The 22,319-nt window shown below is 38.7% G+C and overlaps 1 protein-coding gene across 2 annotated transcripts in view; it reads left to right on the top strand.

Annotated features, from left to right (window-relative positions):
• Positions 1-22,319, top strand: part of Brip1 (BRCA1 interacting protein C-terminal helicase 1) — a 143,080-nt gene that overhangs the window by 39,313 nt on the left and 81,448 nt on the right. For both annotated transcript variants that reach the window (XR_879647.2, NM_178309.2), the window contains exons 7-11: positions 4,025-4,315; positions 9,094-9,315; positions 13,346-13,545; positions 15,709-15,841; positions 18,492-18,646. Coding sequence is in view for 1 of the 2 variants with exons in the window: in NM_178309.2 (NP_840094.1) it covers positions 4,025-4,315; positions 9,094-9,315; positions 13,346-13,545; positions 15,709-15,841; positions 18,492-18,646 (1,001 nt within the window). In the remaining variant the exon portion in view is untranslated. The remainder of the gene's footprint in view (positions 1-4,024; positions 4,316-9,093; positions 9,316-13,345; positions 13,546-15,708; positions 15,842-18,491; positions 18,647-22,319) is intronic.

Here is a 22,319-nt window from a genome sequence, read left to right as displayed (position 1 = left end):
CTTACACACTCAGTGAATGCGTTATGCGAAGAAATGTGAGCTGCTGTCCTTAAGGAAGCTGTAGTGGGACAAAATAGCTGCACATCTGGGAAGTCAGGGAATGAGGACTACTGTTTTCTTTCATTTATTAGTTTCCTCCATATAGTTTGCTTTTCCTTTCGTGTGTGTGTGTGTGTGTGTGTGAGTGTGTGAGCGAGCGAGAGAGAGAGAGTGTGTGTGAGAGAGAGAGAGAGAGAGAGAGAGAGAGAGAGACAGAGAGAGTATGCAAGTGCACACATGCATTTGCAGACTTGAGTTTCAGTCCTGACTGTCTTCGACCTCGCTATGTAGCTGTGTGCTGATACTCCTGCCTGCCTCCACTCCTCAGGTGCTGGATAGCCAGTGTGTGCCGCCACACTGTGCTTAAAATGTGTTTTGTTCATAGCAAATATGCTCTTTTTGTTCTGCTTTCTCCAAAAACTATTCAATCCATAGTCTCCTTTTAGAAGTTCTGTAGTCCACAGTTCATCAGAGTAACTTGATGAATTCCATGAAAATATCATAATATGATTCGCTTCCCATTTTTTCTGTGATCCTATTAGATATTTCAATATATGTGACACTGACTAATGCTGTTTATTTCCTGCCTCACTGTTGGCAGGGACATTAATTTCTGTTTCCTAATTTTCCTTTTCTGAAAATTCATGGCCTTACTTATTTTATTTTTCAAGTGGTTAGGCCTACTGTTTTAAAGGGGGTGTGCTGGGAAAGTTTGCAGAGAGCTGTGGGATTTGAGCAGCTGATGTCTTAGTGTGTTACACTTGGAACTTCCTCACAGCTTTATGCAGGGAATAGTGGGAAGGCACAGCAGCTGGCCTGTCTCTCATAATCAAACTTCTAATCCTTCGCCCTTCCAAAGAATTGAGGTGTATACTAGAGGAACTAGAAACTGTTAAACATGTGGACAATTTTCTAGTAATTCTTAGTTTCTAACTTCCCAAGAACAGTGTTGGCCAAGAGTTGAAAGGAATTTTTGAGCAGGTGAGTTCTGTCCTGTCCACGGGTGTCCTCTGTGTTTTTCTTTAAATGATACTGCACTTCTGCTGCTGTAGATCGTGGGTTTTCTTGTCTTCTGTTGAAGTAAAGACAGTTTCCAGATGTGAGGAGGAAGCCATTTTACAGAGCTTGATCATAACTCATTGACATTTAAAGGCCATAGAGTTGACAAGTTTTGGAGAACAGGTGTTTCACCTGCTGGCCTTCAATACACTGGATGAGAGTTTATAGTTTTAAATTTTATTTTTGTACTGTCCTGATAGAAATTCTGTTAAAGAGCATAGGCAAAAACAACTATTCTATGAAACATAAGTCTATTAACAGGAGAATCAGGCAAGGAGGCTGCTAAGTTATTTTTTATTCATTTGATTGCTTCAGTACTCCCAAGTCCAAAGGTTTCAGAGAGTGGCCATAGAGTAGGAGCTATTCACGGTTCAAGGAGTGTTCTGATGTCCTGTCATTGCTAGTCAGATCCTATCTCATGTATTCTTTCAGTGTCGAAAGTTAATAATTTTGGTTCAGGCAGCTCCTTTTGTTATTAGCTAACTGCTTATTGAAGAGCTTCCTTTCTGCTGTCATGCCACTTTTTCATCTTCAAACATTCTCTCAAATCCTTTAAGTAGTGACCTCGGGACTACATAGGAACAAGATTCAACTGTCTTAATTTCAGTCTTATTTTTTTCCTTGCCTAACTCCCTACTGAGAACTGTCTTAAGGATCTACCTTGAATTTATATATACAGAATTATTTCAGATCACTTTAAAAGTTAACAAACAAAACACACTTCATATGAAAATATCCACAGTTTATACTTTTCTGAATTAATGGTGTAAAAAAAATTGGTGGTATCTAAATCTATCTGTTTAAATTTTTTTTAATCGTGAACTTTTGTTAGTAGAGCTACACATAAAATTTAAGATGAGAACTGATTTATTAATGCCAAATTCACCCATTTTAACATTTAAAATATGAATACAAAATAGCAAGTTGTAGAACTATGTGGTAGTGTTTGTTTGAAAATATTTATATGAAAAATATGTTCACATATATGTGAAGATCTGTAAATTAAATGCATTTGTCGTAGTTGATTTATTTTATATTTTCTGTACCTTGTTTTTTGAAAGGGAGTCAGGAAATAGGTGAACTTAAATATTAAGTGAAATTAATGTTGAAAAGTGTTCTCTCAAAAAGTTTTCTAAGCCTTGAGAGTCATTTTAATGAATTACGGTAATTTAGGGTTCTGTTTAATGTATCCATACAGAACACAATGATTTAATAAGTCCTAATAGTCTAATAGTCTAAATTCAACAGCATTATAGGAAGAGAAATAGTATAATTGAGTAAAAGGTCTGAAGGCATGAAAAAGTAAACTAATTCTGTACTTGCAATTACCTTAGTTTCTTAGTATGTTAATTAATTAACGTGATCGCTGTAGGAACTAAAAAAGAATTCAGTGCAAATATCATGATATAATTTGCATTCCATTTTCTCTGTGAGTGTAAGTTGTTAGATATTGCAACATATGTAATATAAACCACACGTCAGCTGTTTTCTGCTTCACTGTTGACAAGGGCCCCATTCATAACTCTTCTTTTATCCTTTCAGTGAATAAGTAATTATTCAATATAGAAGGCAGGATATTTGGAACTGGCTATTTAATGTGGCAGCACTCTGTAATGAAATCTGCTGTTACTGGCAACCCGAGAGGGGAATATAACAATTCCAGCATGACTGTAACTTTATCTGCTTTGACTGAATGTTTATTTGGCACATCAGTGAACCTTTTATCCCAGTGAGTGACAGCTCCAGAAGGGTCACATTTACATCCATTCTATCATGTATTGTAATATTTAATGGTGGACAAGGTTGAGTGAGACTAGGAGTAATTTGAACTTGCTTTTCCACTGAACTGAGGCTAAAAGACAGCTTGATCTCCAGTATTGTGGTGTAACATACTATGACTTATCATTTGTTTATGAAGGCTAATCTTACTGATTACAATTTTTTTAATGCAGTAAGTAGAGTATTTGTTCTACAAAACCGAATATTTCCAGTGTAAATTCTTTTAAATGGTTGTGCTGCTTACCTTTTACCCTACCCGTGACCGTTTCCCTACATTTCTCTTGCATGAAGCTTCAGTCTTTCTCATTTGGTGGAGGAATGAGAGCTTTGAAGGGAGTGTTTATTAAGAATCTGTGAATTCTCATAGCATTAAACTTGCAAAAAAAAATGGGGTGTGGGCAGAATTTGGAAGCAGGAGTTAAATCAGGTAAATTGTAGACTGTATTCTTGAGGTTCCTTTGCTGTATTTAAAGAGGCATTTACATGATTTAATTTATGATACTGAGTTACTAGTGAGCCTGTCCAGGATGAGCTATTTTGGTAACAGTTTTCTGGTGGGTTTTCATTTCACACATGTAATTGGACATACTCGTTCCATGCAAGCAGCCTGTTTTCACTCACTATAAAATGCCGATATTTTTGCATTCATTTTTCTTGCCTTTGCTAGAGAATAACTTTTTTTACCTTTTGTAGTGATGCTTAAGATTCAGCTTGTTATATCTATTCTTTGTTAACCACCTTTCAAATGCTTTTTAAAAAACATGTAGCATATTTGCATATTTGAGCTGTTCTGTGAGAAAAATTACCAGTTCTATAATGTCACAAGTTCTCATGAGACCCAAGGTAAATTGATGGTTTTTCAATCTGTCATATCATTTAAAAACTATAAATTATTAAAGAGAAGGATTAAAATGTACTTTAAACATTTGGAATTGAAGAGTCAGTATGATGTCAGAGAGAATATAAGTGTGGAAACACTGTTTCTAAGTTTGAGAAGACAGGACTAATTTGTGTATGAGGCATAGTTTCTTGAATTTAGAGACTGTAATGTCTGAAAGCTTCTTGCACCATTGTGATGCGTTCTGAGAGATGTTCTATCGTTTGCTGTGGTGGCCCAGACAGCTTCTGTTTTCTTTCCTTGTTTCAGGTGGATGGCCTTTGTTCCAGGTGCTGCTGTTCTGCTAAACAAGGAAACAACCAAGAGCCTGCAAATACTGTTAAGAAAGATCACGGGGGACAATGCAAGAGACCTAAAATTTATTTTGGGACGCGGACACACAAGCAGATTGCTCAGATTACCAGGGAGCTCCGTAAGACAGCTTACTCAGGGGTCCCGATGACTATTCTTTCCAGCAGGGACCACAGCTGTGTCCATCCTGAAGTGGTGGGGAATTTCAACAGAAAGGAGAAGTGCATGGAGCTGCTGGATGGCAAGCACGTAAGTAAAACAGCTGTGACTTCAAAGGAAAACACTCAGACTGCCTGATGCGTGCGCTATGTATTTTTTAGTGACCATTAAGGAATATGAAAATCAAAGTAATTACTGGTTTTGATATTTTTTGAAAAATATTTTGCTGTAAGAAAATCTTGACTCACATTTAAACTGATAGATTTTGGTTTTAAAACTTATAGATATTAGTTTCTGTTGTATTCAGATATAATCTTTTTTTTTTAAATCCCTCTATCCAAAATAGTTGAACATGGGTAATGTCAGATGAAGGGGTAAAGATGTTTTAAAAATCTTATCTAATTAGATCTAATTAGCATATCTTATATATTTAAGTATAGTTTAAACAGCAAATGTTGAAAATTTTAATATTGAGATACATAATTATTCTAATTTCTAATTCTAATTAGTACATATTTTTTCAAAAATTATATGAGATTATTAAGTTTAAAACAATGTCACACACGGTCTTAAGTTTTTCTAGGGAAATTGGTGTGGTATGAATTTAAGATAGGTAGAATGACATAAGACACCACTTTAATTCTGGGCAGTATTATTTTGGGAGTCTATAATTAGTGTAGATAATGTGCTTAAAAATTGAAGTTGTAAGTATGAGATTATACTCAGGAATATTCAGCAAACCAGTGTATAAAGTGAGCAATAGCAGTATATTTTGAGAATTTTTTTTTGTCTGTTATTTTATCAGAGTTGATTCTACATAGAAGACTATGAGTCCGAGTCCCAAGAATTTTGTTTCATTGATGGTCACCTCCTACAATAGAATATGAATAAATTATGTTTTATTGTTCTTTCTCTCTCAGTGTTTTATTTTAACCAGATCAGCGTTTACTAAGCTTTTTGGGGCCTAGTGAAGACACTTTGACAGCTATTTAGCTTTGTAGTAGAAGAGACTGTACAGTATAAGAGGGACTATGGACAAGCTTGAGTGACTTGTTCAGAGTAAGAAAGAGAACAAAGGCTTAATCAGAATCATTGTTGAAATTCTGTAGTCGTATTTGTTGCCATTCAAGTACTTTCTCATTAGCTGAAGAATTGTGTGGAATCTCTTCACTGTTTATGTTTTAAAGGTACTCAAGAAAAAGGGTTTTGTGGTGAAACTGCAAATACCATGTTTAAATTGTTCTCTATGAGTTACTAATGGTTTTGCTAAAATCAAGTGCTGACTGCCATTGTCATTAAGACTATTTTCACTTGTTCCTGACCAAGTATGCATTTGTAGGAAATATATAAGTTAAAATATATTGGCGAAAGCAATTAAAAACTTAAGGCAGTCTTTTGTATAATCTAGAATCCTGCATTTAATCTTTTATCTTCAAGTTTGAGTCATGTAAAAATAGTAGACTTCAATGCTCAGAATTTTCCATTGGCTTGAAATGAACATGTATTTTGTTTTTGAAGATTAGTGATGAAAGTAAACAAAGATGGTTGCTGTGGCTTTCTCTATCTTCGCTCCGTGTAAAACACTTACCCTCTGGGTGTACATGAGCATTCTTTTCCTTGTTCCCAAGCCCTTAGAGTAATTTGGTATTGTAATGAGGGCCAATTACAAAGTCACCATAGGTGTCTATGTTTAGTATGGCTGATTTACCAAAGCGAAATGATAAATAGATAACTGACACTGAGTGAAAGGAGTTTAAAGTGTGATAACGCTCCAGCCAGCAGACTCCTTTCTGGGTTCTGTTACAGAGCTAAAAGGGATGCGCCTTTGGCTTCACTATCAGCCTGCACAGGGCTGTCGTTCTAAGAGCCCTTCAAGTGTAAACTTTCTGATTATTTGGCTTGATCTGAAGGCACATGTGCTTTTTGTTCACCGTCTCTTTCAAAGTGCCTCCATGCTGGAAAGATAGGCACCTGTCTGCCAAAATTAATTATTTGTTTCAATTGAGAAAAGAAAATTAAAGTTGAGCCAGAAATGCCAATTCTTTAAAAAGTTTTAAATATAGATCATCTTATTTTTAAAAAATTCAAATGAAGTAGTTGGAAGGATGGCTCAGAAGTTAAGAGCGCTTGCTGTTCTTTCAGAGGATCAGGGTTCAATTTCCAACACCCACATGGCAACTCACATATGTCTGTAAATCAAGTTTTAGGGAGTCAAATACCCTTATGGGCACCAGAAATGCATGTAGTGCACATACATACATGCAGGCAACACGCACCTGTAAAATAATGATGAACAAATAAATAAATAAAATCTGAGTATTATGTTGCACAACTATAATCCTAGCCCTTGGAGGCTCGTACAGGAGGATTCAAATTTAAGGCTAGCCTGGGCTATATAAGAAGATCCTGCTTTCCCTCACCCCCAAAAGAAAAGAAATAAAGGACATGGATAAAAGAGTCAAAGCTAGCCCAAGACGAGGAGTCCTGTTGTCCAGTTCCCCTGTACTCAAACCCTTCAAGGAAACCACTGTAAAGTTGTATGTTTATTTTGCCAGAATATCTCAGAAGAAAAGTCATTATTTGCTAGAGTACATGTGCATATTTATTCTCTGAGCAAGAACACTTTATATAAACTTAAGCATACTCTACTCTATACATTCAATGCCTATTTTTCTTATTATAACATCATTAGAGAACCTAACAAATAATCCACTCACTCAAAAGGGTATATATCATTTGGTTTGCTAGTTTTGAGACAAGGTCTCATTATGTAGCTTTGGCTGGCCTGGAACTCAATCTGTAGACCAGGTTGGCCCCCACAAAAGATTCGCTTGCTTCTGCCTCCTGAGTGCAGAGATTAAAGGCCTATAATGTCATCTACAGCCTTAAAGGGTATAAATTTTGTATAAATTTAATTAACATGTGTGCTGTTGGTCATAGAAAATGAGTTTACAGATTTTTTTTGTTTGTTTTGGCTTGGTCTTTTGCTATTAAATTCTTCCCTGTACAGTCACATTGATGATAAAAGTTAGAATTTTTTTTAAACTTGCTATCTTTTTTTTTAAAAAAAAGTTTTATTTATTTTATGAATGTGAGTACACTGTTGCTGTCTTCAGACACACCAGAAGAGAGCATCAGATCTTATTATGGATGGTTGTGAGCCACTATGTGGTTGCTGGGATTTGAACTCAGGTCCTCTGGAAGAGCACTCAGTGCTCCTACCTGCTGAGCCATCTCTCCAGTCCCTAAAAATTAGAATTTTGAGGTCCTGGCAAATTGCACATTTTCAGAGCTTAAACCGTTGTTAAATTTTTGGTGATGTAACTATTAGTTTCATACATTTTATTCATTCACCTAATTAATTAAGTTATTTATGTTAATTGGAAAATATTGCTGTGGCACTCAGGTAGACCTACTACCTTACTGTCTCAGGCTCCCAGGTTCTGGAATTATAGATGCTGGCCGCCATTCCAGGCTGATTTTACACACTGTTTATTTCTTTCTAAAATTTATGTATATGTGAGGAGCCTGCATGCACACTACTACATGGAGGTCAGGAAAGGGCATCAGGTGCCCTGAACAAGAGTTAAGGTGGTTGTAAGTTGCTGTGTGTGCTATAAACCAAACCCAGGTCTTCTGTAAGAACAGTAAGTGCTTTTAACCACTAAGGCTTCACTCTTGCCCCCATTTTTATACAGTTTTTTAATATAGAACTTTCATACTTGGGGTAAGATATTAAAATTTTAATAACTTACAAAATTGTTTTACTTTTGATAACATAATAACAAAGACATTAATAATCATCAAAAAATAAGGGTTATTGTTGGACATCTTGAATGTTCATATAAGGACTGTGACTCAGTGGTTGAGTCCTTACCTAGAATGTGCGAGGCCCTAGACTCAGTATCCAGTACCACACAAACAAGAACAGCCACTCAAAGAAACGTCACACCTTAATGGAAACTACAAAAAGTACAAGTTAAAAGAAATGTCATACCTTAATGGAAACTACAAAAAGTACAAGTTAAAACAGATTTTTTTCTCCACGTGTAAAATAGGGAAAGATGGAGACGGAATAATATGATTTTGAATCTTGGGGATATTCTTATATTTTATCCTTGTAATTATCCTTCTTTATTTTTCTCTCAAGATAGTCTTCCTTCTTCCCTTTCCCCCTCCTCTCCCTTTCTTGTTTCCTTACTTCCAATATTGTCACATGGCTTAAATTTGAAAAGGGACAAGAGAGTGAACAGAAAATTTCTCTTTGTTTGTTTGTTTGTTTGTTTGTTTGTTCGTTTTTTTCAGACTGGGTTTCTCTGCGTAGCCTTGATTGTCCTAGAACTCACTCAGTAGACCCAGCTGACCTTGAACTTCCAGAGTTATGCCTGCCTCTGCCTCCTGAGTGCTGGGATTACAGGCACGCTATACCACTACCCAGCCTCTTAATTCTGTTCTAAAAGCAACAAGAGATACCATTGATTTGTTCATCCTTTCAGAAATGTTATGGCTAATGTCATGACTATATCAAACAATTTAAGAATATTTTTCTCATTTATTTTATATTTAAGTTCTCTCTCACTCTAAGACAATTACTATAATTTAAATGGTTTTGAATATGGCCTGTACTTCCAGCTCCACGAGATAGGAGGATCACCCGAGCCCAGAAGTTCAAGGTCGATATGGGCAACATAGTGAGATCCCTGTGTTTTGGCAGGAAGATATGATTGTGATTATAAATATGGAAGTATTTATTTTCCCTATAAAGTATTAGCTTTTGGGTTTAGTAATGTTTTTTAAGTTCTGAGATAATCTTATTTTACTCCTTTGATTCCAAAGTTGGTTCACATATCACTTATGTCTGTTTTCAGGGGAAGTCCTGCTATTTCTATCATGGTGTTCATAAAATTAGTAATCAGCAGACACTGCAGCACCTTCAGGGCATGTCCAGAGCCTGGGACATAGAAGAACTAGTCAGCCTCGGGAGGAAACTGAAAGCTTGTCCCTACTATACAGCTCGAGAACTGATAGAGGATGCTGACATAGTGTTTTGTCCCTACAACTACCTTTTAGACTCACAAATAAGGGAAACTGTGAGTATATATAGAGATTAGAACTTACTGCTTACTGAGATAAGTGGTGAATGGAAAAGCTTTTGGTGTTTTATGTCTTTTTTTCCCCTTTGTACTGAATGTACCTAAACAGAGAAACAAAAACATGTTGAAAGGTGAATTAAGAGGTGACTTTTAAACCCAGACTTGACTGAGTCACATCAGGCTAGAGGAATCTTGGTTGTGCTGGGCTGTTTGTGCTTTGCGATGTTTAGTGGCATCCCTGGGGTTTGTCTCTGAGATGCCAATAGAATCCTCACAGTTGTTACCATCAGATATCTAGATACTGCCATATGTCCCCTGTGGAGCAAAATTGTTCCCCTTATAAGACCATTAGATAACCATGGTTCTCTCCACTCATGAAGTTGAGTTGTTTGTTTGTTTGTTTGTTTGTTTGTTTGATTTTTGAGACAAGATTTTTCTTTGTAGTCCTGGCTGTCCTGAAACTCACTCTATAGACCAGGTTGGGCTCGAACTCAGAGATCTACCTGCCTCTGCCTCTGCCTCAGCCTCCCGAGTACTGGGATCAAAGGCATGTGCCACTACCACCTGGCAAAGTTAAGAATTATTTTAAAAACATTTCTCTGGCAGGGGGAATAACTATCTTCAAGAACTTATATACGTACTATGAAAGTTGTACATTGTAAATTTTTTTAGTAATGAACTTTAAGTTTTATTTGTTCGCCTGATTCTTATTATAATTATTATAGCCTAAGACAAAGAGTAAAGTTAGGTGTAGCCAGTTACTGCTTTCTTTGTATGTGACTGTACAGTTCATGCTTGCTTTCTGCTCTTTTTTTCTGTTCCAGGGTTGTTTTGTGTTGTTTTGTCTTTGGGAGAGGATTTCATGTAGCCCAGTAAATTAGCCATGAACTTGCTATGTAGCTGAGGATGACCTTGAACTTCTGATCCTCCTGCTTCTACTGTCCAAGTGCAAGTGCTGGGCTTGCGGGTGCCTGCTGCCACACTCAGGTCTTGCAGTTCTAGCAATCCAGCTCAGGGCTTCATCCATGTTAGGCAAGTACTCTCCCAGCTCAATCGTAGCTGCAGCTCCAGTTTTTAAAGTTCAAAATTAATAGGCACTTAAATTTTTGATATTTCATTTATTTTTTTTTTATTTTACGTGTATTGATTTGCCTGAATTTGTCTATGCCTGTGCAAAACATGTGTGAGGTGTCCATGGTCCAGGAGAGGTTGTTAGACTTCCCGTGAACTAAAGGTACAGACAGTTTCGAGCCCTCATATGGGTGCTGGGAACTGAATGCAGATCTTCTGGAAGAGCAGCGAGTGCTCTTATTCACAGAGCCATCTCTCCAACCTCAATTAGGCATTTTATATGCTACCATACCGCTAACCTCTGCTACTGTACCTTTTATTGGTTAGCTCATTTTTTTAGTCACTTTACACCCGGCTCACTGGCCCCTCCCACTCACCCCCTCCCACAATCTTTTCTCCCATCCCCCCTCCTCTTCTCCTCTGAGCAGGTGGACCTCCCTCCCCAGGTATACCCCCATGCTGGCACATCAAATCTCTGCAAGGCTAGGCACATCCTACTGAGAGGCCAGACAAGGCAGCCCAGCTAGTAGAACATATCCCATAGACAGGCAACAGTTTTTGGATAGCATCTGCTCTAGTTGTTCTATACCCACATGAAGACCAAGCTGCATATCTGCTGTGTATATGTGGGGAGGCCTAGGTCCAGCCTGTGTATGTTCTTTGGTTGGTGATTCAGTCTCTGAGAGCCCCAAAGGTCCAGGTTAGTTGACTCTGTTGGTCTTCCTGTGGAGTTCCTATCCCCTTTCGGGCCCTTAATCTTTCCTCCTATTCTTCCATAGAGTCCCCAAGTTCCATTCACTGTTTGGCTGTGGGTATCTGCATCTGTCTGAATCAGTTGTTGGGTCGAGACTCTCAGAGGACAGCCATGCTAAACTCCTGTCTGTAAGCATAACAGAGTGTCATTAATAATGCCAAGGGTTGGTGCTTGCCCATAGGATGAGTCTCAAGTTGGATTAGTTATTGGTTGTCCATCTCTCTTGTTTCTCCCTACACCTGATCCTGAACGCACCCCCATTCCCTTCCCCTTCCCCTTCCCCTTTCCCTTCCCTTCTCCTACCCAGCTCCCTCCTTCTTCCTGCCCCTTATGACTATTTTTTAAAGATTTGGTCATTTACTTATTTTATGTATAGTGTTCTGTATGCATGTATACCAACATGCCAAAAGAGGGCATTAGATCCTATTACAGATGGTTGTGAGCCACCATTTGGGTGCTGGGAATTGAACTCAGTGCCTCTAGAAGAACATTCAATGCTCTTAACCGTTGGGCCATCTTTCCAGCCCCTCTTATGACTTTTATTCTCTGTACTAGGTGAGATTCAAGCATCCTTACTTGTGCCTTCTTTCTTGCTTAGTTTCTTAGGGTCTGTGGAGTGTAGCATGGGCATTCTGTATTTTATGGCTAATCTCTATTCATAAGTAAGTACATATCATGCTTGTCCTTTTGGTCTGGGTCACCTCACTCAGGATGATGTTCTCAAGTTCCATCCATTTGCCTGTACAGCTCATGATGCCTTTGTTTTTAGTCGCTGAATAGTATTCCATTGTGTAGAAGTGCCTCATTTTCTTTATCCATTCTTCAATTGAGGGACATCTAGTTGTTTCCAGTTTCTGGCTATTATGAATAAAGTTGAGCAAGTGTCTTTGTGGGATGGTGGAACACCTTTTGGATATATACCCCGTTGTGGTGTAGATGTAACAATGTTAGTGAAGGTAGTCTTTGTGTTATTTTTATTCTATCATTCCCTTACTTGAAAATTGATTTCTCCCTTTGCTCTGGCATAGGATCCATATATATATGCTTTATTTTCAAGATGCTCAGTAGTCTGGTATAGAACTGCCCTTCAACCCTCATTAAAACTCCTGTCTGAAGCCCTTGAGCACCTTGCCCTGTCCTACTTGCTGAAGTGCTCTGCCTTGCCCTGTCCTACTTGCTGAAGTGCTCTGCCTTGCCCCTGTCCTACTGGAATTTCTGCCTTTGATACTCCGTCTAGTTCTGTTCTTCTGTAGTTCTTTTTCAGTCACTTTCAGACCTGTATATGTTATTACTTTCTCAAAATAATTTATTGGTGATTACTTTAATAGAAATTCCATGTTTTATTACTCAGGATTCTCAATTGTAAATTACACAAACCCAACTTGAAAAGAGTTTTAAAAGAATTAGCTTTCTCTTCATTATGATGGCTTTGTCCTCAGGAAGTCCTTTTCTTGTGGGATCAAGAACAACCACAAGCAGTTAGCTAATCTGGAGAAAAGAGCATGAGCTTGCTTTAATCCCACCAGTCACTCTGCTTGGCCCAGCCTGGATGGCATATCCATTACTGTATTTGATCTGGTCTCTGACCACAGAGCCTTGGAATACTTAAACTGATGAGCCTGCTTATGAGCTGTCTTTTACCCTTATTGTAGGAAACATGATGTCTCTTGATTTACAGATTCATGATCTTCTAGGTTCATGCTGGAGAAGAAGGGTTCAAAATGAAGGGTCATAGGTCAGGCAGAAATGAGACAAACATATATATTGTTTTAGAATTATTGAATCTGCCTTTTTGTTTCTCTTCTAAAGATTTTCTATTCAGCGATACAGATGTATCCTCATTTATTAAAGTGCTTACATAACGAGCATGAAGCCTTGTGCTTAGTCATGGCACCACACACACACACACACACACACGGTGTTTTGGTAATCATGTTAAATTTTGTATTGAAAACTTCCTTTTTATACAGTTGTATACCCTCTGTGTAGCCATTGGTGCCTTGATCCAAAGCACATTTTCATTGAGAGATTGGCTGCTTGGTGTTTTAGAGTGGGATGTGGTGGGCTCTGGCTTGAGTGTCAACTCCTTAATAGAAAGTGCACAAGCAATATTGGCCTATATTGTGAATTTTTAAATGAAATCTTTAACCTATTAAATCCACTTTATCAAATGTTTTAATAGAAAATTATTTTATCTTACAGATGGATATAAAGCTGAAAGGACAAGTTGTCATTTTAGATGAAGCTCACAACATTGAAGACTGTGCTCGGGAATCAGCAAGCTACAGTGTAACCGAAGTTCAGCTTAGGTTTGCTCGGGATGAGCTAGATAGTTTGATCAACGGTAACATAAGGAAGAAAAGCCACGAGCCCCTACGAGATGTGTGCTATAACCTCATCAAGTAAGAATTTTTGTCTGTCAGTGTGTTCATATTGTCTTTTTGTATGAAAGACATGTGTTTTTGTTTTGGTTTTGGTTTTTCGAGACAGGGTTTCTCTGTGTAGCCCTGGCTGTCCTGGAACTCACTCTGTAGACCAGGCTGGCCTCGAACTCAGAAATCCGCCTGCCTTTGCCTCCCAAGTGCTGGGATTAAAGGCATGCGCCACCACTGCCCGGCTTTAAAGACATGTTTTATTATGTCAGGGTACTTTAAATTTAGTAAACTCAAGGATGCTGAAGAGATGACTCGGTGGCTCAGAGGTCCTCGTACTTGTGCAAGCCAATACTTCAGCCACTAGGCCATTCTTCCCCCAACTTATTCCTTGTGTTTATATGCAGTTGCATCCCAGTCTGAGAGCTGTGGGGTTGAGAATTGTCCACAACATTGCTTAAGCCTAAGTCTGGGCCTCTAGTCCTGACCTCGCCCTGCAGTATGAGTCTCATAAACAGTTATTTTTTTTATATCTGTTAAGATATCTAATATATTTTAACTTTAAATACAGAATGAACTTCTTCCCTTTGCTCTATCCTACTGTCTCCTCACGCTCTATATTCATCTTTCTCATCTAAAGAAACAGCCTGTCAGCTCCTCAAGTCAAATACTAAGTATTGTCTTGGATCACTGTTTCACCTCATCCTCCAGTTAGGTAGTCATTGAACCCTAGAGTCACCACTTGTACAGTGTGCTTCGAGTCACCCTGTGTCCATGGTCTCAGTGTTACCGACAGCTTCCTCATATGACTCTGCTTTCGTTCTTTTCTTTCTCTCATAATCCATTCTTTTTTTTGTTTTTGTTTTTAAAGACAGGGTTTCTCTATATAGCCCTGGCTGTCCTGGAACTCACTTTGTAGACCAGGCTGGCCTCGAACTCAGAAATTCACCTGCCTCTGCCTCCTAAGTGCTAGGATTAAAGGCGTGCCCCAGCTCTCATAATCCATTCTGTGTGGGAAGTCTGAATCATCCTTTGAATACTTAAAATACTCACTTTCTTTCTTTTTTTAAAAAAAAGATTTTATTTATTTATTTATTTAATATATATGATGAGTATGCTGTAGCTGTCTTCAGACACCTCAGAAGAGGGTTGTGAGCCACCATGTGGTTGCTGGGAATTGAACTCAGGGCCTCTGGAAGAGCAGTCAATGCTCCTAACCACTGAGACATCTCTCCAGCCCCCACTCATTTTCTTATTTAAAACTTTATTTCAAACTTTGGATAAATCCCAGATTTCTTGTCCTCGTGCTGACCAGTCAGTCTGTTTCCAGTTTAATTCTGCAGCACTGTTTGTACCATTATCTCTACTGCCCATTGTGATTCCCACACTGGCTTTCTTTCAGGCCCTCAAAGGAGCAAAGTTTAACTTTGTACCAGCTATTCTTTCTGTTTTCAAACATTTTTTTTAAATCCCCTCTGGGACTGGCCACTTTTCTGCATTCAGTTGTTAGAAAATCAGTTCCAGGAGAACCTCACAGACATAAGATTACAGTAACCACCAAGATGTGATTAGCTTTATTTTCATGTGCAGGGCTACCTGCTGTGTGCTGGGGACTGAGCCTACAGCCTCATGGGTTACGCAAGCACTCTGCCCCGGGCTCTGTCTTTTGCCCTGATATTCCCTTTCTTACATTTTTGTTTGTGTTTCTGACTCCTTTTAATAGACTCGGATTTCCAGAGTAGTGAGGACTTTGCTTACCTTGAGTACTGTCGTCACTTTTACTCAGATCTTTGCTATAAAATGACATTCAAGCTTTTATTAAGTGAGTGTGCATATCAATATATATTATTTTCAGGTAATTCTTTTGTTGTAAATGTGAACCATAAATACCTGTTTCACATCCATTTTATGTGATTTGATATAAACACCTCATACCTATGAGACTTAGTAAAGCAGTGCAAATCCACAAAAAGCTCACACTTGTTTCTTTCTTAATAAAAGCTGACTTCTACTATGTCAGTGCTTGTTTTACAGAATGGAATGTGCGCTTGTGGAGATGGGTTACATGCGTATGTCCTAACAATGTCAATGGATGCATACAGATCCATGTATGAGTAACAGTTCTCCCCTTCCGCTAAAACAGTACAGCTAAGGATGACACTGGTTAATTGAATTGTTTTGTTTTAATTCCAGTTGGTTAGAAACAAATTCTAAGCATCTTGTAGAAAGGGGTTATGAGTCGTCTTGTAAAATATGGAGTGGAAATGAGATGCTCTTAAACTTATACAGGATGGGCATCACCACGGCTACTTTTCCAGTTTTGCAGGTAAGATGCTTTTTCTCTACCATGATGTTTATTTAGCTAACTAGGTGTCATTTAGGAGTGAGAAAAGCCATAGCATATCCAGTAAAATGTCTAGAATTTTAAAAATTAATAGTTTAAAATTGTTTTAAAATTTTCTTATCTAAATCTGATAATCTTTAGGTGATGGCACAAATATATTATTTAGTTTGGACAAAGTAAGACTTTAAAGGAGTTATTCCTTTATTCACAGCTAAAAGAAATCAATATTGTAGGGCCGTGAAAGGCAGCCTGGTCCCTGGTTGAGTACAGGCTTGAAACCCTGGTGACCTTGCAGGAATGGTAGGTGTTTTGCCACGCTCCTGGACAACAGGTCCTGGCCTGAGGCCACAGCTCTCCATAGGTTTGTGACTATCAGGCCGAAATGCCCCAAACACCTCCACAGGTAGAGGATGTGAGGTCACTTAGCCTCAAGACAGATCTCCATTTTAATGAGGTACCTAAAGGCCTAGAGGCTTAACCAGTAAACTTCTCTTCCCAGACACTCTTCTCTGCAAAAGGTGTTTGTTTAACCTTGGGCCCACCCTGAGAACGTGGGGTACAATTTTACTCATCGCCACTGTCCTCCGTGACAATAAATAGAGTCATAGAATATACTTCTTATAGTTCATGAATCAGCATTAGTGTGTTATTGTCACCCAAAGGCCATGGTTTTTCTGACAGCTTAGTCCCCATGTTGTTTAGTTCAACTAGGATTTGCCTAGTCACCCACCATTAAGGCATCATACAGAATAGATTTGCTGTCCTAAAACATCCTCTATATTGTACTTCTTCATTCCTCCTGTACCCTTTGACACTCCTGAAACCCAGACAAGCACTCATCTCCTTGCTGACTCTATGGCTTTGTCTTTTCTAGAATGCCTTGTGATTGGAATCATACTATATATAAATCTTCCCTGTAGCAATATGTAGTTAAGTTTCTTGCATGTAGGGTGTGCGTGTGCACAAGTGTGAATCTGCGTCTGCATCTGTGTCTGAAATTGGTGTTGGATAAACGATTGGTGCCCTCCTCCTTGGAAGACTATTCTCATTTTCCACAGTTCTTTGTGTAGGATTGAGGCCTTCTGCCCTGTCCTTCTACATTAGCATGCCTATTATCCTTGTTCAGTTCTTGTTTAGGCCTTCATGTTGGTGAGACTTTATGGGTATGGCCTAGCACACAAAATCTCACAGCAAATTTTTGTTTCTCCAGTTTTATAGTCTTTCCACATACCCATTGTCTTCTACAGTGATCCCTGACTTAGGTGCAAGAGTTACCTTGTAGATGTATCCTTTGGGATTGGGCTCCATAACTCTGCCTTTTGATTCATTGTGGTTTTCTGTGATGGTCTCTGACTGTTGCAAAGAGAAGTTTTCTTGGTGTGAGGTAAGGTCTACATTTAATGGGCTAAACCTAGAAGAGGGATTTCAAGGAGGATTCTTTTTTTGTTATTTAAGATTTATTTATGTATGTATATATGTATATATGTATGTGTGTATGTGTGTGTGTGTGTGTGTGTGTGTGTACCCATGGAGGCAAGAAGAAGGCTTCGGATCCCCCTGAAACGAGTTACAGACAGTTGTGAGCTGCCACATGAGTGCTGGAAACTAAACCTGGGTTCTCCTCCAGCCTTGTTTCTTTTCTTTTCTTTTTTCTTAAGACTTAATAGTATTGTATATGTTTTTGTTTTCAGTTTTGTAGATAAGGTCTTATGTATTATAGTCTGGCCTTGAACTTGCTAGATACCCCGATTAACCTAAACTTTCATCACTAACCATATCCTTACTTTTCCTCATGGAAAGATTTGTATGTTGAGGAATTCTTGGGTCACTAATAGCAGTCTATGCTTAACTCTTCAATGCCTCTGGTCTTAGTTTTATTTCCTTTTTTATTGTTTCTCTAAACTATTTAAATTTTACTTATCAGGTCTGGGTGTGGCTCATTAGAGTCCCTGCCTAGTAGTAGTCTTTTTGTTGTTAGTCAGTTTTGTTTTTGAGAAAGTTTTTCTGTGTAGTCTTGGCTATAAACCAGGCTGGCTTCGAATTCATAGAAATCCACCTGCCTCTGTCTCCTGGGTGCTGGGATGAAAGGCTCTCAATACCATGCCCTGCTCTTACTACTGTTCTTGAAGACCTGGGTTCATCTACCAAAATAATAGCAAGAAAAATGAATATTAGTAAAATATGTTTATCATATGATAGCCTCATTACCAGACTTACTTCCTATATATAATTCAGGCATTTAGGGAAAAAAAAACTTTATTCAAATCCATTGGTACTTTTAAATTTTAGTTCATTGCTTCTGAAAGGTACTAAAGAGCATGCTAGTTGCCTGAAGAAGTTATTCTCCTAAATGTCTTTATTAAAGTGTCTGGCTCAGAGGAATATTTGTTAACATGGAAATCCAAACTCCATTGCTGGGCTTGGGTAGGTCAGTTACAGAAAAGCAGAAAGCCCTGGAGTTCCATCCTAACTACTGTGATAGGTAAAGAGGCAAGACCAGAAATGCAAAGCGATTTGAGTTTTTGCGTTCATGAATACCTGCTTCATTTTGGTTTGTATTAATACTTTGCAAAGGATTTTCCTTCTGTCAACCCTCTACCCACTTAATGAATGATACGGTAATTTCTTACAGAGGCATCTCTCAGCTGTTCTTCAAAAAGAAGAGAAAGTCACACCAATCCATGGTAAAGAGGAGGCAATACAAATCCCTATTATCAGTGCATCAACTCAAGTCGTGCTCAAAGGACTCTTTATGGTGCTTGACTATCTCTTTAGAGAAAATAGCAGGTAAGCCTGTTTTGTTGGGATGTTGTTGATGTTGTTGTTGTTGTTGTTGTTGTGTTTTTAGCCTTTGGTCAGTGTCTTAGTCAGGGTTTCTATTCCTGGACAAAACATCATGACCAAGAACCAAGTCGGGGAGGAAAGGGTTTATTCGGCTTACACTTCCACATTGCTGTTCATCACTAAAGGAAGTCAGAACTGGAACTCAAGCAGGTCAGGAAGCAGGAGCTGATGTAGAGGCCATGGAGGGATGTTCCTTACTGGCTTGCTTCCCCTGGCTTGCTCAGCCTGCTCTCTTATAGAACCAAGACTACCAGCCCAGAGCTGGTACCACTGACAAGGGGACCTCCCCCCTAGATCACTAATTGAGAAAAATGCCTTACAGCTGGATCTCATGGAGGCATTTCCCCAACTGAAGCTCCTTTCTCTGTGATAACTCCAGCCTGTGTCAAGTTGACACAAAACTAGCCAGTACAGTCAGTAAGATGTCTCAGCAGGCAAAGGTGTTTTTTTTTTTTTTAATATAAGATGGCAACCAGAGTTCCATCCCCAGAGCTACATAAAAGTGGAAGGAGAGAACAAGTTCCACAGGCTGTCTTCTGACCGCCACGTGCATACTGTAGTACACGTGCACACATGCATACTGTAGTACACGTGCACACAGTAATAAATGAAAAAAATTTTGTTATGGTTTTAGAGCTTTATTGTAGAAAGGCAGAGATGAAGAGAGAAGGTAAAAAGAGGGAGAGAGAGGCTGGCCATGGCCATGTGGAGGGAGTGGGGAAGGGAGAGAGAGAAGGAGGGCTAGAGATGAGAGTAAGAAAGGTGAGAGCTTATAGAGAACATAAATGAATTTTTTAAAAATTAGCTAGATGAGTGTTGTTTTTAACTTAGTAGGGAAATCTTAAATGTTACAGATATATATCTGTAACATATATATATGTATGTATGTATGTATAGATTGTTATTGACAGAGACGTGGATCAATTGAAATGTGTCTTTTTCTCATTAATGAAAATAAATATTGAAATCAGTTAGTAAGTGCACTTAATTAGCTTGTAGTCCTCCAGTGCTAAGTTTAAGCAGTTTCATTTCCTTTTAAGTATAATTAGGATCTGTGTCTATTAGTATTCAAAAGTTCTTTTCTTGTGTGTTTTGCTTATTTTTTCCCCCTTTCCTTTCTCACGCTTCTCCCTCTGGCCCTGCTCACTCTGCCCCCACCCCCACCCTCCATTCTGGCCCATAGGTTCTTTGTTTTCTCATTATGGGTGGTTGTGAACTACCATGTGGTTTCTGGGATTTGAACTCATGACCTCTGGAAGAGCAGTCGGTGCTCTTAACTGCTGAACCATCTCTCCAGCCCTGTTTTGCTTGTTTCTATTTAAGACAGGATGTATGTATCGTATCCCAGGCTGGCTTCAAACCTTTATGCAGCAGAGGATGATCTTGAACTCCTGATTATCTTGCCTTCCACTCCCCAGTGCTGCGATTACGGGCCTGTGTCACTGTGCCAGCCCATCTCTTAAAAGTTATAGTTCCCGGGGCCTAGCAAACACAGAAGTGGATGCTCACAGTCAGCTAATGGATGGATCACAGGGCTCCCAATGGAGGAGCTAGAGAAAGTACCCAAGGAGCTAAAGGGATCTGCAACCCTATAGGTGGAACAACATTATGAACTAACCAGTACCCCGGAGCTCTTGACTCTAGCTGCATATGTATCAAAAGATGGCCTAGTCGGCCATCACTGGAAAGAGAGGCCCATTGGACACGCAAACTTTATATGCCCCAGTACAGGGGAATGCCAGGGCCAAAAAGGGGGAGTGGGTGGGTAGGGGAGTGGGGGTGGGTGGGTATGGGGGACTTTTGGTATAGCATTGGAAATGTAAATGAGCTAAATACCTAATAAAAAATGGGAAAAAAAAGTTATAGTTCTACCGGCTTTCAGGAGTTTTGAGTGTTTTTAAAATTATATTATCATGTGAAATATACACAAACCTTTACCAGTGCCATAAATACCCCTGCATTTGTAGTCATCACTACCATTCAACAAGGATTTTACATGCATAAGCAGTGACTCCCCATGTTACTGTTGTCTCTTTGTGTCTGACTTACTCCATTTGGTATAATTTATCAGAGCTTTTCTGTGTAGAGCATATATCAAACTTCATTCCTTTTTATGGGTGAATAATATTCTACTACACAAATATGCCACGTTTTTTGTTAACCTTGTTTTGGTTAGGTGTTTAGGGTTTCTCCCTACTGTTTATAATACTGCTGTGACTACTTGTGTACAGATAGCTGTTTGGCTGCTTTCATTTCCTCTGGATGGACACATTTTACCTGGTAGTGGAGCTGAAGATCATGTGACAGTTCCATTTAACTTTGCAAGGGATGCCTTGGTGTTTTGCACAGCAGTTATACCATTTGACCTTTCATCTAGCAGTGTCTAAGGTTCTGACTCTCCATGTCATTGCTCATGCATTCTTTAGTTCTAGGCCTTTAAAAAAAAAATAGCCATCCTACTGGATATCAAGTGATTCCGCTGAATGGTTTTGATGTGTATTTGCTGATGATTCTCAATCCTGTAACCTTTTTGTGTACCTGTTAGCCAATTGTAAGTCTTCTTTGTAAAAATAATCTACTTAAAGTCAATTGTCCGTTTTTTTGTTTTTGTTTTAAGATTTATTTATTTATTATATGTAAGTACACTGTAGCTGTCTTCAGACACTCCAGAAGAGGGCACCCAATCTCATTATAAATGGTTATGAGCCACCATGTGGTTGCTGTGATTTGAACTCAGGACCTTCAGCAGAGCAGTCAGTGCTCTTAACTGCTGAGCCATCCCTCTAGCCCCCAATTGTCCGTTTTTTCATTTGCATCTTTTAATTGTTGGTTTGTATAGTTATTATGCAATTGGGATATGAATCCTCTGTGAGATATAATACTCTGTGGTTCCTTTTACTGTGTTGTGAGTTGCCTTTTTACATCTTGATTGTCTTTTTTTAATATAAGGAAATTATTTTGTTCTGGTTTTTGTTTTGTTTTTGGAGAATTTTTGGTCTCATTGTGTAGCCAAGGCTTTCCTAACTTTGCATTGTTCTGCCTTACCATCCTGAGCCCAGGGTCTGTATATGAGAACCACCCAGTTGAGCAGATATTTTTTTTAGTTACAAAGTCTTGTTTGCTTAACTCTTTTTAAATGTATCTTAGAGTTTTATAGTTTTGGGATTTAAGGATATTTATAAAATGCTCTTCACAATTCCTGAGTTCCTGATTTAAGCTTAAAGATCTGATTTCTCTAGCGATGAACTTAGGGGTGAAGTGCCATGAGAGCATAGTTGAGGATGACACATTTTATCAGGAGTAAGCTTGGGCGTTTTATAGATTCTTAGGAGCACAGGCTGGGGATGGGATCATATATACTCTGGTCCAGTAACCTCATGAAAAGAAACGCAAGATGAAGATCCAGTAAGGTGGCTTGGCAGGTGAAGATGCTACAGCTAAAGGTGAAGACTGCGGACCCAAGCTTGATCCCTGAGATACACATGGGAGAACTGGTTCTTGCAAGGTGTCCTCTGACCTCTACATGAGGTCATATGCAGATCCTGGAGAAAGCATGCCCACACATACACAAATCAAAACAAAAACAATTTAAGTTTTATAATTATTTCCTAACACT

Source organism: Mus musculus, chromosome 11 (assembly GCF_000001635.26).
Source record: "Mus musculus strain C57BL/6J chromosome 11, GRCm38.p6 C57BL/6J".
NCBI classification, from domain to species: domain Eukaryota; kingdom Metazoa; phylum Chordata; class Mammalia; order Rodentia; family Muridae; genus Mus; species Mus musculus.
The sequence above is the reverse complement of the archived record's forward strand: the minus strand, read 5'-3'. Positions and strand labels throughout refer to the sequence as shown.